At 35.0% G+C, this 14,275-nt stretch overlaps 1 protein-coding gene across 2 annotated transcripts in view; it reads right to left on the bottom strand.

Annotated features, from left to right (window-relative positions):
* The window catches only part of Rich (Guanine nucleotide exchange factor subunit Rich), a 33,944-nt gene that overhangs the window by 14,016 nt on the left and 5,653 nt on the right, over positions 1-14,275 (bottom strand). For both annotated transcript variants that reach the window (XM_027374555.2, XM_027374556.2), the window contains exons 4-19: positions 13,941-14,118; positions 13,530-13,663; positions 11,152-11,243; positions 10,528-10,634; positions 9,970-10,127; positions 9,471-9,773; positions 7,580-7,822; positions 7,094-7,366; positions 6,426-6,522; positions 3,373-3,608; positions 2,980-3,211; positions 2,489-2,595; positions 2,244-2,375; positions 1,865-2,104; positions 1,286-1,400; positions 746-882 (exon numbers count right to left, since the gene is read on the bottom strand). In XM_027374555.2, coding sequence (XP_027230356.2) covers positions 746-882; positions 1,286-1,400; positions 1,865-2,104; positions 2,244-2,375; positions 2,489-2,595; positions 2,980-3,211; positions 3,373-3,608; positions 6,426-6,522; positions 7,094-7,366; positions 7,580-7,822; positions 9,471-9,773; positions 9,970-10,127; positions 10,528-10,634; positions 11,152-11,243; positions 13,530-13,663; positions 13,941-14,118 — 2,784 coding nt within the window. The remainder of the gene's footprint in view (positions 1-745; positions 883-1,285; positions 1,401-1,864; positions 2,105-2,243; positions 2,376-2,488; positions 2,596-2,979; positions 3,212-3,372; positions 3,609-6,425; positions 6,523-7,093; positions 7,367-7,579; positions 7,823-9,470; positions 9,774-9,969; positions 10,128-10,527; positions 10,635-11,151; positions 11,244-13,529; positions 13,664-13,940; positions 14,119-14,275) is intronic.

Below are 14,275 nucleotides of genomic sequence, written 5' to 3'. Positions count from 1 at the left end.
AGTAAGTAAATAAATAAGTAAATAAATAAGTAAATAAATAAGTAAATAAGTAAGTAAATAAGTCAGTAGGTAAATGGATACAGAAATAGTTAGATAAATAGATACATAGACAAAGAGATAGATAAATAGATAGATAGATAGATAGACACACAGATATAGATAGATATAGATAGATAGATAGATAGATAGATAGATAGATAGATAGATTGATAGATAGGTAGGCAGGCAGGTATATTAACATGTAGATTGGGAGGTAGGAAAAGAAGATAGGAAAACAGACAGCTAGGTAAATATTTAGTTAAACAGATAGGTTGGGAGGCAGGAAGGGGTGTATATAAGTAGGTAAGTAGATATGTTGTACAAAAAATGAACATGTATTGATGTGTATGTGTTCTTAATTATGTATTGATGTGTATGTGTTCTTAATTATGTATTGATGTGTATGTGTTCTTAATTGTCAGTCTATCATGGATTTTGTCTCTATCTATTAACTTTGTTTGTTTCTTATTTTAAAATGTATAGGTCAAACAGGTTAACATCTCAATACCTACATAACAACTTGCCAAATGAACCAACAACAGACAAACCAATAATGGTCTAAGGATGCAATGGTCTGCATCTCTATACTTCTCTACACAATGAACTCATGCTACACACTGATACATTGGGGCCAACCATGGACGTTGGAATTCCTGTCATTCCCATTTGGTTAAGAGAGTTACAGAGGATGAGTCACTGTTAGTACCTGAGTGTTGGGGAGAATCATCGAAAGGTCTTCATCTGCACATGCAGGGGACACGGGGGGTGTGGCATGGCTGAACCCAACCTTGGTACTCCCACAAGATGGAACCGATGGCTTCGGTGAGTCCAGGTCCGTCGGGTCTGCTCACGTTAGGAGGAAGAGGGGAGAAAGAATATTATTGTACAGAACATACCCCTTCACTTACTCTGTTAACTCACAAGCCTCAGGAAAAATAGGCATTCAGCAAAGCTAAATGGTTACAATTTCTCTACTACATCAAAAAGAAATCCATTTTGTATTAATGGGAAACTTTATATTAGTTCTAAAAGAAATCATTAATAAACATAAAAATAGCTGAAAACTATCACCCATGAAATATAAAATGACTGGTACATTTCAAAATCTTATTGTTTTCTAACTCATTAAAAGCAAAGTAAAATTCTGAGGTAAAATCAAAACTATGTCAGGCAAGCACATACTCAGCCATATAATGCAGAGATACTGTTGATACAATAACAAATTCACATACTTTACTTTACATACCTATTGAACGAAGGAATCGAATGAGATCTTTTGAAAGATCCCATTTGCCAGCTTCTAATGTAGCATCTAAAAGGCGTGTGGCATGGCTTCGACTCACAGAGGCACTCTCCAGATTCTGTAGTGTAAATACAATTTATACAATATCAACCCAATGCACCCGGGAATATGTTGTGTTCACTGTAGTATTGTTTTGATTAGCCACAAAGGAGTCAATTAGTAGACCTTGTGACCTCAACTGATTTCACCGTTACTTGAGTTTGCAGGAAAAAAGCTTTTTTTTATATACTAATGCTATCAATTTTGATACTGTTATTTTTATCATAAACATCATAATTACTATAGTGTTACTGACATTATTAACAGCAATATTACACACAAGAAAATATTTTTGTAATTCTCTCTCTTGTGGAGCCATCAATGTATAAAAACTAAATTAAACATAGTGGGCAAGGCATGTACACACATGCCACCTCCGGCAGCATATGGTTAACTTCCCTTTACAGATATGTGTCCATGAATCCCTTTATGATGTCTCTTGTATGAGTCTTCATAAAATAATCATTACACTGACTAACATACCTGAAGGATGATAAGGTATGATGCAGCAGTATCCAGCTGGGCCTCCTCCAAAGCCTTGACGAAGAGGAGCTTAGGACTGCCTGCTGCAGAGAAGAGGTAGCGCCATAAGGCCAGCTCAGTCTTTCTCGCACATTGTACTACTGTCTGCAGGTACACTGGGAACTCTCTAATGAACTCCACTACACGGGGTAGCAGGCAATCTGGAAGTGGGTCTTTACTCGAAGCTTCTTCTTCCAGAACCTGTAACAAGGCTTTATTTCATAAAACAAAAACTGATATGCATTTCCAATACCAACACTTGTTCATTACTACTACTTTCTTTCAAAAGAATATATAGAGACACATTAACAACAAGGACAAATAAAAAGGGTTTTCTTGCCTGATGCAGGAGAAGCTCTAGTGCATGTGGGAAGTATGGCAAGTCCCGACATGTGCTGGCTACCTCCCAAGCATGGTACCCAAGGTTTCGTCTCAGCAGTTGTCTCAACAAGTGATGCAGGTAAACTTGACTCTGAAGGATAAGAGTAAATTAGGCCACATAATATACCACAACTATTCATACAGCAATAATAAAAATCCTCTCAAATGAAAACAAATATGTATATATGTAAAAACCAAACTCACAGTCCGCTCTACAACAGTAAGTGGCTGGTGCAGAGAAGCAGCGTCACATGCCAGCAGGGACGTGTCAGTCTCTGCCCCTAGCAAGATACCTTCCTCAAACAACACAGCTGAAAATATATGGTATTCCTAAATGCTGTGTATATCCAAAGCACTGTACTCTGTGTGCTGTTTTTTATGCAAAATAAGATTATTACAGTTACTATTATCCATCTATATAAAATAATATTCCATTTTTCATATCAGCTACCTTTAGTATATTTAGTGTAAATCCACAATTAAAAGTATGCAATACCATATCTACAAAAACATTGCCTAAAACAAGTTTCCTTATTCCATCAGTTTATTAAGTTCTTCCATTTCACTTGCAATAATAATTCAAACCTGCCATCTTACTGCTTTTATAAAGTACAATTTACATAAAGTCTACAAAATGGAAAAAAAACGCAATTGAAAATATGAATATGAAAGAATGCACAAAGAACTCCTCTCACCTAGAGGATATATGGACGGAGTAAAGGGCAGCATTATCCTGCGAGCCAAGAAAATGTGAGACTTATCAGCAGAGTTGGGGAAGAGTGGTAACCAGGCTCGTGTGCCATGAACACCACAATGTAGCCACAATGCATGACTAAGATGTGGCTTATGACTTACAGCACAGCTACTGCACCACAAAGCTTCACAGCTTGAGGCTAGGACAATTGGCGTCATTTGTGCACAATGGAACTGGAAGACAAAAGATTCAATAGTGCAAATACAGTCATTTTCATACTTTACAAAAGATAATATACTACACATTTCAAAGATTGAATGATAATGTGATGAAATAACATTAAAACATTTTTTAAATTTTCGACAACTTTAAAGATAATTCTACCCTAACTTACCAATTTGCCATTGCTGCCTGCACCATCTGCCTGCTGATCTCGTTGTATCATAAGTACTTTGCCAGATATGTTAATAATGACACTCTGTGCTGGCAGTGGGTTGTGTTGGTTGTTGCTGACTCTCCAAGACTCTGTGCGGAGGCTGGTCAGTAATATGGATACAACACACGCTGGGTGCACTGTCAGTCCAGAAATGTCTACCTCCTGAACCCGAGACACATTTACATTACCACCACCTGGAGAGTACAGAGAAACAAAATTAGAAACTGCTCAAATGTTAATAATATATAATCAACAACTAAATAAGTCTGGAAGAGACTCAGTGCTGAAAGGGTAATGGGGACATAAATCTAGCTATAAAACACAAATATATAATCAACCAAAGAGAATGTAACAGAATAACAAAAATAAAATAACATACAAATCACAAATAATTATATCTATTAACACCTGATATATTTCACCTTCTTTTCACAATTTACATAGGACTTACATATTTGCAAGTCAACAAACAAATATACTCTCATTTTTATTAAATTCAAACTGTATGCTGAATAAGTTATTCAAACTGTATGCTGTATAAGTTATTCAAACTGTATGCTGTTTAAGTTTATAACAACTTTTACAAGGACAAATGCTCATCAAAGACATTAGAGACTTAAAAAAGAAAAAGAGCATATGGAGAGTACAAGAAAGCATGCAAGGGTTTCATTTTAACCAAAAATTAAAAACTGAATCAATAACCATCTTTAATGTCAAAATCTTAAATATGTACTTTTTATTAACCTTGCATGTGAACACAGGTTCAGAAAGAAGAAAAAAGAAAAAGAAAATAGACTTTCTTATGCTCAAAAGGCCTTCTCATCTACACAATCTGCTGTCCCTGAACATCGTAAAGCTGAAATAGGTTAAAATAAAGCCCTGTGTGCAGTGGATAATCATTAGTGCCAAAAAGTCAAACCTCTCTTCACTCTTCAGTGATACAAAAACTAAAGGCACAGAAAACAACTCTTGAGTTGTAAATCACTTTGATTTAGAAGCAACATAAGCTTTCAAATTTAATAAGGTCACAACATAAAATTACATGTGCATGAGACACTTTCTAAGTAGTAAATATCCAACCCATACCATTACCACAATGCTTACATACTGCAATCTATATTATAAGTCGTATTCCCAGGGGATGGCTCTTAAAGTATTTCTTGGATCATATTCAAGTCATCATTTAGTCTATTCTACATACTTTTAGTATGTATAATTAGCAATTCTCTGATTCCGTGTTTCTTGACCTTTCGATCACAACCAAAAAAGGGATCATCAATGCCTTTTCACTGGGTTACCAGTTCCTCAAATTTTCAGGGATTAGAGGAGCATTATTGGTTATTTATTAGGGTGTCATGGAACCAGCATACACATTCACTGATACAGGAGGATTTTTTCACAAAAATAAATGAAAAAAAGGCTAAATCACTATAGTACAATGACATCTTTCTCGCCAATACCCTCATTCTCCTTATAAGTCCTCCAATATCCATTTATAAAGGTTTGTTTGCCACCTCGTTTCTGCTGTGAAAGGAATATCATGAGTGAAATGATAATTCTAGTAAAGTATGGCATATTTCATCCAGCCACACCCACTATCCTTTACTCTCTTCCATTCCTTCCCACACATTATAAAATTACCTTTTATACCATTATATCATGGCACCACTGTCATTTTTTTATTTACACATAAATATATGACTATTTTACTTCAGTAATTGCTAATCAGTTTTAACTGCTTTATATTTACTTTATTTTTATACTCTAGGCAATAACTCCCTAGCTTCTGTTTGAAAGTTTCTAACATTACTGCAACTATTTATTCAACCATGTACAAATTAATCATTTTCTTATTCTATCTTGTCTTAAGATAATTACATTGGAAACTGCTCAGAAAAAAGATACCATGAGCTGAGAAAAACTAATATAACAGCAATACAGAACCCAAACATAACAGGTAAGACCAGAATCACTCATCAAACTCCAAGACTTTGGTGAAGTCTAGCAGTCATGACCTCCACTTTTTGCACTCTGGCACAGACAAACCTCCATCATGTATATTCTGAAAGGAGAGAGCCTTCACACCTTCCTCATCTTTACTGAAGTATAAACTACTGAGGCCACAGTAAGAATTAATGCAGTCATTTACTGGCCAATTATCAACAAATATCAAGTAGCAAAAAAATTAATTCCCATTAATCATTACATAATCTTAATCATTTTCACCACACTGTTTCTGTTCAAAAACATTCATACATTTCATAACTGGCAGCTTAATTCACTATACATAAACCATCAAATAATCAAATAAAATTTGACACACACTGGTCATACTGCCATTCAGTAACATTTATTGTTTTTTATAACATCTGTTGATGTTTCCCACCACCAAAGCACCTTGACAATGATACATACATCTTGTAACCCCATCACCATAAGCTGAAATAACACAAACACCAAGCATATTTGTGAGTACATGTGCATACACTTTGATGAAAAACAAATGGTCTGTTTTGAAACTATAAAAATATATATAAAATAGTAAACATTTACGAGACATTCCATCACACACAAACACACTACACTGACCCCTCGGAAACAGTAGGCTCTCCGAATTTCCCTTCTGCTTGCTTTTCTTCCTGCTTACCCTGCTCCCTCTGGATTTTCGCTTACTTACCCTATATTGGCCTTCCATAATAAGAAAAATGGATTGTTACAGCTAAAACATCACATAACACACACAATATAATAGTTGCCATATACCAAAGACAAAAAGTTTGTCAATATGCAATTGCTCCTTATAAAGAAATATCTCAAAACTTTCATTTTGTATCTACTATGTGTTCCTAAGGTAAGCTGTACAAAGACGATAAAAACCTGTTGTCAAGGACCTCTAGGTGACAAAGAAGTGCATCAATACTCTTCTGCAACTGTACATACCAATAAAAATAATTTTAAAAATACATTAATCATTTCCTGGCCAACCAAGAAATAGTGCCAGAGAAGCCTACCTGAGTTTGTTTCCGAAGGCTGAAGGTTATACACTGTGATATGGCAATCAGCAGTTAACACAATCAGCTGATCCCCATATATATTTAACAAAAGCACCTGTAACAAAATATAATTCTGTAAGAAACTATGTAATATTTTACAACTCAAGCCATATGTGTACATTTTATTACTAAATATTTCATATATATATTTATATATACATTAATTAATCAAATGAATAAATAAATAAAATACGTATATAAATAAATAAACACATAAATATATACATATATACATACATATACATGCATACATATATACATATGTAAAATGCTAATCATGTTTGTAAACAACTGTTACATATGTAGAGTGATGAGCAAAAAAAGTAAAACAAGAAAAAAGATAAAGAATGATTTTGAAACTGAGAGGCTGTAAAAATAATCAAAATCAAAATTTGAAAGTTTAAAACAGAGATTTGTTTTTGAAATTTCACTTACCAGCAATGTTTGTGTGATAACAAAATCTATATGATAGTGTGATATCAAAATTCCTATAAGGTGTTCATATTATATACCAGAATGACTTCTTCCTTAGCATTATCAATAAGAAAACTATTACATTCAAGTATTCATATGCTATGCATACTGATCACAATCTACTAAAAATCAGCATTTCTTTTAAGACATACCTGAGCAGGTTGTGGCACCGTAGTGACATAAAGGTTATCCAGCTTATGGTCCCGTGGATAAAGCCTAAGTTCATCCATGTTGGCTGGTATGTTGTAGGCTCCAAGTACTAGCCATGTTGACCGCCACCAAAGCAGGCCACCAGTTACCACAAAATCTCGTTCTTGGCTCTCATTGCCAAAGAGATGCCATCGTCGCAGCCGCAAGGAATAATGGGCCACTCCATTCCGCCCAGCAACACCAACAAGTTCTCCACCCTCATCCACACAGGTGTACTGCACAGAATAAGAATGTTCCCTTTATTTCCTTACAAGTAAAGTTTTAAGCTCCAATTCTTAACATCATCACAACTAAGTCTCCCTTTTCTTAACAGAACTTCTTCCCATGGAAGTGTGTAATTCACATGATATCATAAATTAGGACAAACATGTTAACAAATGATGATATATAACACCTGTGAAAAAAGCTCAACTATAGTAGAAACTTACTCTGATTGGCCAGTTTGAAGCTGTGTAACTGTAAGGTATTGGGATGACAATCCACTGTTTCTTTGCTGCCACACAAAATTGTGAGTCTTTAGCTTGTAAGGGATCCTCAAATGCACCTTCCTCATCATCATCAAAGTAAAGAGACAAGGAATCCTGGGTAGGGTCCGGCATCCCAGCCAGTCCCTCACAAGTGTTGAGGTAGAGTCGGTCATTCCCCTGTAGTAGAACTCGCCCCAATCGACTCTGTTAAAAAACAAAAACACACTGCTTGTATTAACCCATTGTGATACTGGAAGTGCATGTATACATGTACATTGTGTAAAAAGTGCATGCACTTTGTTTACACATAGTTGGCTCCAGAAGTGCTCAGTCACTATGGAGTCAATTACTATGCCTTCATAACCTCCTGTATTTACCTCATTCCCAAAATTTTCAGAGAAAAGACTTTTATTTCTATCATTATCATTATCTTTAACTACATTACAATAATTGTAATGAAAGATGGAATATGCAGTGCTGCATTGATATGAATATATACCAGGAATCGAACCTGAGCCACTCCAGGTAATCTAACAATTGTAATAATCAATAATCGATAATCAATTATAATAAGAAGAAAAATGAATTAAAAAGAAAAATAACAATAAAAATAATAAAAAAGTAATAATAAAATTATACTAATAAAACAATAACAACAGAATAGTATTTTAAAAACAGTAATATAATAATCTAAAAAAAATAAGAAAAAAATAATAAAACAATAGCAATAAGCACTAATGCTAATATTACTTCTTCTACTTCTACTTCTACTTCTACTTCTACTTCTACTTCTACTTCTACTTCTACTTCTACTTCTACTTCTACTTCTACTTCTACTTCTACTTCTACTTCTACTTCTACTTCTACTTCTACTTCTACTTCTACTTCTACTTCTACTTCTACTTCTTCTACTTCTTCTACTTCTTCTACTTCTTCTACTTCTTCTACTTCTTCTACTTCTACTTCTACTTCTACTTCTACTTCTACTTCTACTTCTTCTTCTACTTCTACTTCTACTTCTACTTCTACTTCTACTTCTACTACTACTACTACTACTACTAATTATTATTATTATTATTATTATTATTATTATTATTATTATTATTATTATTATTATTATTATTATTATTATTATTATTATTATTATTATTATTATTATTATTATTATTATAAATACAACTATAATTCTCATTCTAAAAATAATTATAATCATAACAAAAATTATAATGATAATCATCATCATCATACAATCATAATAAAAAACTTTTTCTAAAAAAAATCAAGGAATAGCCTAAGGTAAACAGGTAATATTAGGTGCTTATGAACCCACTTAAGGGTTAATAAAACTAAACCACAGTGTACAGTACAAGTACCTGGCAATAAATGGTTAACAGACTGTACCACATATTTATAATTGAAGTTTCTATGGTAGAAATATGTTATTCAATATTTTTTTTATTACTCTCTATCACTTTATGAAATAAGTGTTATTGTAATATAAGTGCATCTTCATTTTCAGATTTGGTATCAAGAGGACTAAGGATCATTTAAGCTTCTAAAACTTCTGAATGTCGTTATCTGAAATTGCAATTCTGCCACAAAACAATAACTAGAAATTTTAGCTTGCCAGTAAATCTATCCTAATCCTCATCAGTTTCTTGCTGTTGCAAAATAATAATTATTTTCCTTGACATAAGTATTACTGCATACTCTTTATATCTTTATCTTCAGTAAAATCTTATCTCAAGAATGATGTGCATAGCATAGCCTTACATCAATATTAAAAAACAATATATTGTTAGCTAGTAGCAGTCTAACAAAACAATACTGGAATTTCCAATCCATCACTCACCATACAGGGATTAACCGTAAGAGCACTCTTGATAAAGGAAAACTGTAGCACACATGTTTTCTCCTGAACACCTGTTGAGTGTGAAGACTCTGTTGCTTCTGCCCCAACCTCAATATCCTCTGTCTCTACAGCACCTTGAGGCATTTCCCTGCATTCCTTGGTCTCTTCCAGGTTATCTTCCATTTTGGGCATTTCTCTGGAACTTTTTTCAGTGTACAACTGTTGGTCTTGTGTTTCCTGTTTGCTAAGTTCTTCTTCTAGTTTTTGAATGCACCATACTTCATATCCCTCTGCACCCCATTCCTAAAAGATAAAATATTCATAATCAGCACATTCATTCCCCTCTGCACCTAATTTCTAAATAAAATATTCATAATATTCAGGAAATTTATTTCCCTTCTTTTATGCACTTCACACAGATTGTAACTTCAAATAAGTATATTACCTAAATTCAGACACTAGAAGAGAAGACTCAATAACCAAATTCAATATCAATTACCATGTTTGTGATGGTGATGGCTTTGGAAAGTGGATCTTCAGTGTAATCCCATCGCAAGGACACTGTAAGCAGTGAGCCAAAAACACTCCACAAGGATATTCCACCTCCCTCCCAAGTCATGCCTAATACAGTGCCATCTGGAGTCCATTTCATAAATCCTGGAAATAAGGCATATATATTTTATAACATAAAAAAAACTTTGTACTCTCTCCTTCCATTCTTAAATATTGGTGCAACCTTTTGAATATGGTTGCTTTACAGCAATCAGATGGAGCAAAATAAGGGTATTAGACTTCAAAGAGCAGCCGCTTTCTAAACACCAGATGAGTCTACCCTGCATTGATGGCAAGTCTTTTCCGTCACCCCAACCTTCTGCCAAAACGCTCATAATGGTAAGTTCACACTAATGGGCCCAAAGCCATATTTTCCCATGATGGAATGTTCATGTCACCTGCCCCTCAAGCCAAATTTTTATATGACTTGATGGTCACATCATCCGGATCAAAAGGGTCAGTATGTACATTTTATAGTTATCACAATTTCAAAAATCTTACTCACCAACAGGACCGGGCGACCCTGCAAAATCCCGACTGGACAATACGAGTCTATGGGAGACTTCCAGACCCCCAGTGGCCTCATCTACAGTATATACAACACCTTGTGAGCTGAAAAACACAAGGAAAAAATGTCAATATTGTATAGTTAATGGAGTGATATACAGCACTTAGGCAAGCTCATCTACTGTGCAATTCATTTAATCTTTCAAGCCTTTAAAGACCTCATTCAGCTTTTGTTAATGGTGTACTTATAGGTGAAGGAATCAGATAACAACCAATCAAAACTAATGGAAAGAGAATAAGAATCTTTTTGACAATGGTATCATAGTGTTCTTGGTTTGAAAAAGTAGTTGGTAGGCTTCTCTTATACAAAAACAAGATTCTTTTTTCATTACCATCATTACCTAATAAATAAATATTACAACTCAAATCAAATCAGATCATATCTGTAATCACTTGAGATCACCCTCAAAACCTAGAAGAAATAAAAGCACCAACAAAGAGGAAAAGACACCCAGAAGCATATTTAAGGAAAGGCACTACATACAGTCCTGTATGCTAAGAACCTTGGCACATTTCCCAATCCCCTATAGGAAACCCTCCCCCCACACATTTGTCTACTTACTTCGCCCGACCATACGCCAGTAACCTGTACTTGTGATTGATGGCTGCGCAGGTGGCGTCCTCCAGGTCTCGGGCCCAGATCCCTTGCACGGCCTAGGGAAAGGTGTACTCTGCTCACTCTCACACTTCTACACTCTACACTCAAAAACTTACACAGACATATTTTCTTCTTTTGTTTTTATTAGTCACATGGCAAATTCAATAAAAATCATGAGATTTTTCAAAATATGTAAAAATATTTTGTGATTTATGTAAAGATAAATTCCAAAGCTACAAAAAGATTTTATATAAACTTTGCAAAAGCATGCAAGAAGAGCATCAATTATATGCTTCATCAAAATTCATAAAATCAAAATATATATATAATGTAAAACATCTACATAATATTTCTGGGTGATTAGAAATTAATTCTGGTGTTTGAAGTGCTAGCTGAAAAAAACAGAAGCCACTTGCATTCAAAATAAGATAAAAATACATAAATCTATGAAACATTTTAAGAAATCAATCATAAGAATAAAAATAATGATAATGGCAACAATCATATTATACATCATATCAATCATATGTAATTTAATTTGGAACAACAATACTACAAACATAACTACATCTACTTTAACTAAAACCAACAGCACCTCTAACACACAACCATAATTATAATCTTTATGAATATAGCAAACTACCAACTACACTCTACACTCACAATTAAAATCGTGATAATTTTTACAACCAATTACAGCACCATCAATAACTTTCAAAAATGGCAACCAAAGAAAGAAATCAGGATCAAGATAAAAACAAAATCAAAGGCAAACCAAAAAAAAAAAAAAAGTTCAAAGACCACCATCCTAGCCACAAAAGCCACCACATATAACAGATAATGCACAAACACTTACCTGGACCAATTAACAATGCTCGAAGAGACATTAACCCATACATTTCAAACGGACATTTATCCTAAAGACTACATTACACAAATGCCCCAGCTTTCCAATACCCATTTCTATCAAGCCCAGATTTTCATTCAGGTGACAACATACGACTACAGCTCAAAACAAACTTTGATACCCTTCCCTTCTATGACAAATCAAAACTAATCCCCATACAGATGAGTGGGTCGGTGGATGGATGGAGATAAAGGAAGGAAGGAAGGAAGGAAGGAAGGAAGGAAGGAAGGAAGGAAGGAAGGAAGGAAGGAAGGAAGGAAGGAAGGAAGGAAGGAAGGAAGGAAGGAAGGATGGATGGATGGATGGATGGATGGATGGATGGATGGATGGATGGATGGATGGATGGATGGATGGAGTGAGGGAGGGAGGGAGGGAGGGAGTGAGGGAGGGAGGGAGGGAGGGAGGGAGGGAGGGAGGGAGGGAGGGATGGAGGGAGGGAGGGAGGGACAGAGGGAGGGAGGGAGGGAGGGAGGGAGGGAGGGAAAGAGGGAGAGAGGGAGGGAGGGGGAAGGAGGGAGGAGGACTGATAGACATGTAACAATGGAAGAAAAAACAACAACTGTATGAGAGGGAATAGGAGGGCACTGAAGGGGATGGGAGGAGATGGGAGGAGACAGCAGGAGAGGAGAGGAGAGGAGACAAGACAGATAAACAGATGTAAGGATATATGGATCATAAAATCAATCAATGGATGAAAGACCAGATAGGCAGATAAGAAATTAAATAATCAATCAGTGGATGAATGAACAGATTGGCAGAACAATGGACTGGGAGATAAGTGAAGTTGTGAATGATTTATTTGAAGCAATGGGTGAATGGAGTTGGACCCACACCTAATTAAACATATTTTCACTTGAATTTCTTACTGACCAATAACTACAGACCAACAACACATGCACAGTGGCAACAGGCAATGACAATTTCAGTCATTTGGCCATCCAGCAATTCCAATTTCCAAACTATTATTCAGCTATTGATAAACATGGCTGCTGCCATACCTGATACAATAATCTTAAATCACTAAGTTGCTTGCATAGCATCATTCTGTTGTACCAGAGAGGGCAAAGGAAGTAATACTGTCAAGACTACTGCACAAACATGCATCTTTATTATTCTACTGGGTATCTATCAATTTCATAATCACTCATTCCCCTTACTCGTACTTTATGAATCTCCACTTTTGATTAGAAGGACTTCACAAGTTAACTATTCATTAAGATTACATAAACCATACCTAACATACATTCATACATACCAAAATACATACATACATAAATATATAAATACATATATCACCAAATAAAATTTCTGACTTCAGGAGGAAAAAAATTTGCTCATATGTAAAAACTATCATGATAATAACAATAGCTAAATCTGTTCTGAGAAAATATTTAAAAAAAGTAAATCCCATTGTAAATAGCCATCTACTACTTACATTAGGGTCGAATTTGAGGGTTGACGCAGTGAGAAAAGCAGCTCGACCATCACTTAATACAATGGCAAATCCTCCCACCAGTGGTGAGTACTCTAGATCTACAACGTGTACTCCAGGGGCATCCAGAGGCACAGCTGGGTTTGCAAAATGGAATTAAAAAAAAAAATCAAAACATGGCATCTGCAACATATTTTCATAATATAAAAAGCCTATTCTAAACCAGAGATAATTTACTCTGATGGAATTTCCCAGCTGAATGACTTCTATTTAAACTAATTAGAATAATGACATTTTCTTAAATTCTTCATTTTCTTTCACCTACATTAACAAAAATATGGTAATGAAGGGTACCTATTGTAACTATAGCATCTCGAATAAAAAAAAGTAAGTCATACTATCTCCTGATCTTACCTTTCATAACAAGTTGGTCATCACAGAAAGGAACTCTTCGCAGATCTATGCAATAGTCGTAGTTGAGAGACCCATCCCAACGCAGTCTTTGGATATGACCAGTCCCTGTAGCAACCATGAGTTCATCTCGAAGACAAACCAAGCCAGTTACCCCTCCTGTAACTTCAGTCTCAAAAGCCTTGAAGAAAAAAAGAGGGTAAAAAGGTAAAACTATAAATCTAGAAAACAAGAATGTACAAAGAGAAATAATGATGTACAAGGGCTAAGTACAATGCTTTCTTCCTCAATCTTTCTTGCAGGTTTTATAAAAAGCACTAGAAGAATGTAGACATATC

This window comes from Penaeus vannamei, chromosome 24 (genome assembly GCF_042767895.1).
Source record: "Penaeus vannamei isolate JL-2024 chromosome 24, ASM4276789v1, whole genome shotgun sequence".
NCBI classification, from domain to species: Eukaryota; Metazoa; Arthropoda; class Malacostraca; order Decapoda; family Penaeidae; genus Penaeus; species Penaeus vannamei.
The sequence above is the reverse complement of the archived record's forward strand: the minus strand, read 5'-3'. Positions and strand labels throughout refer to the sequence as shown.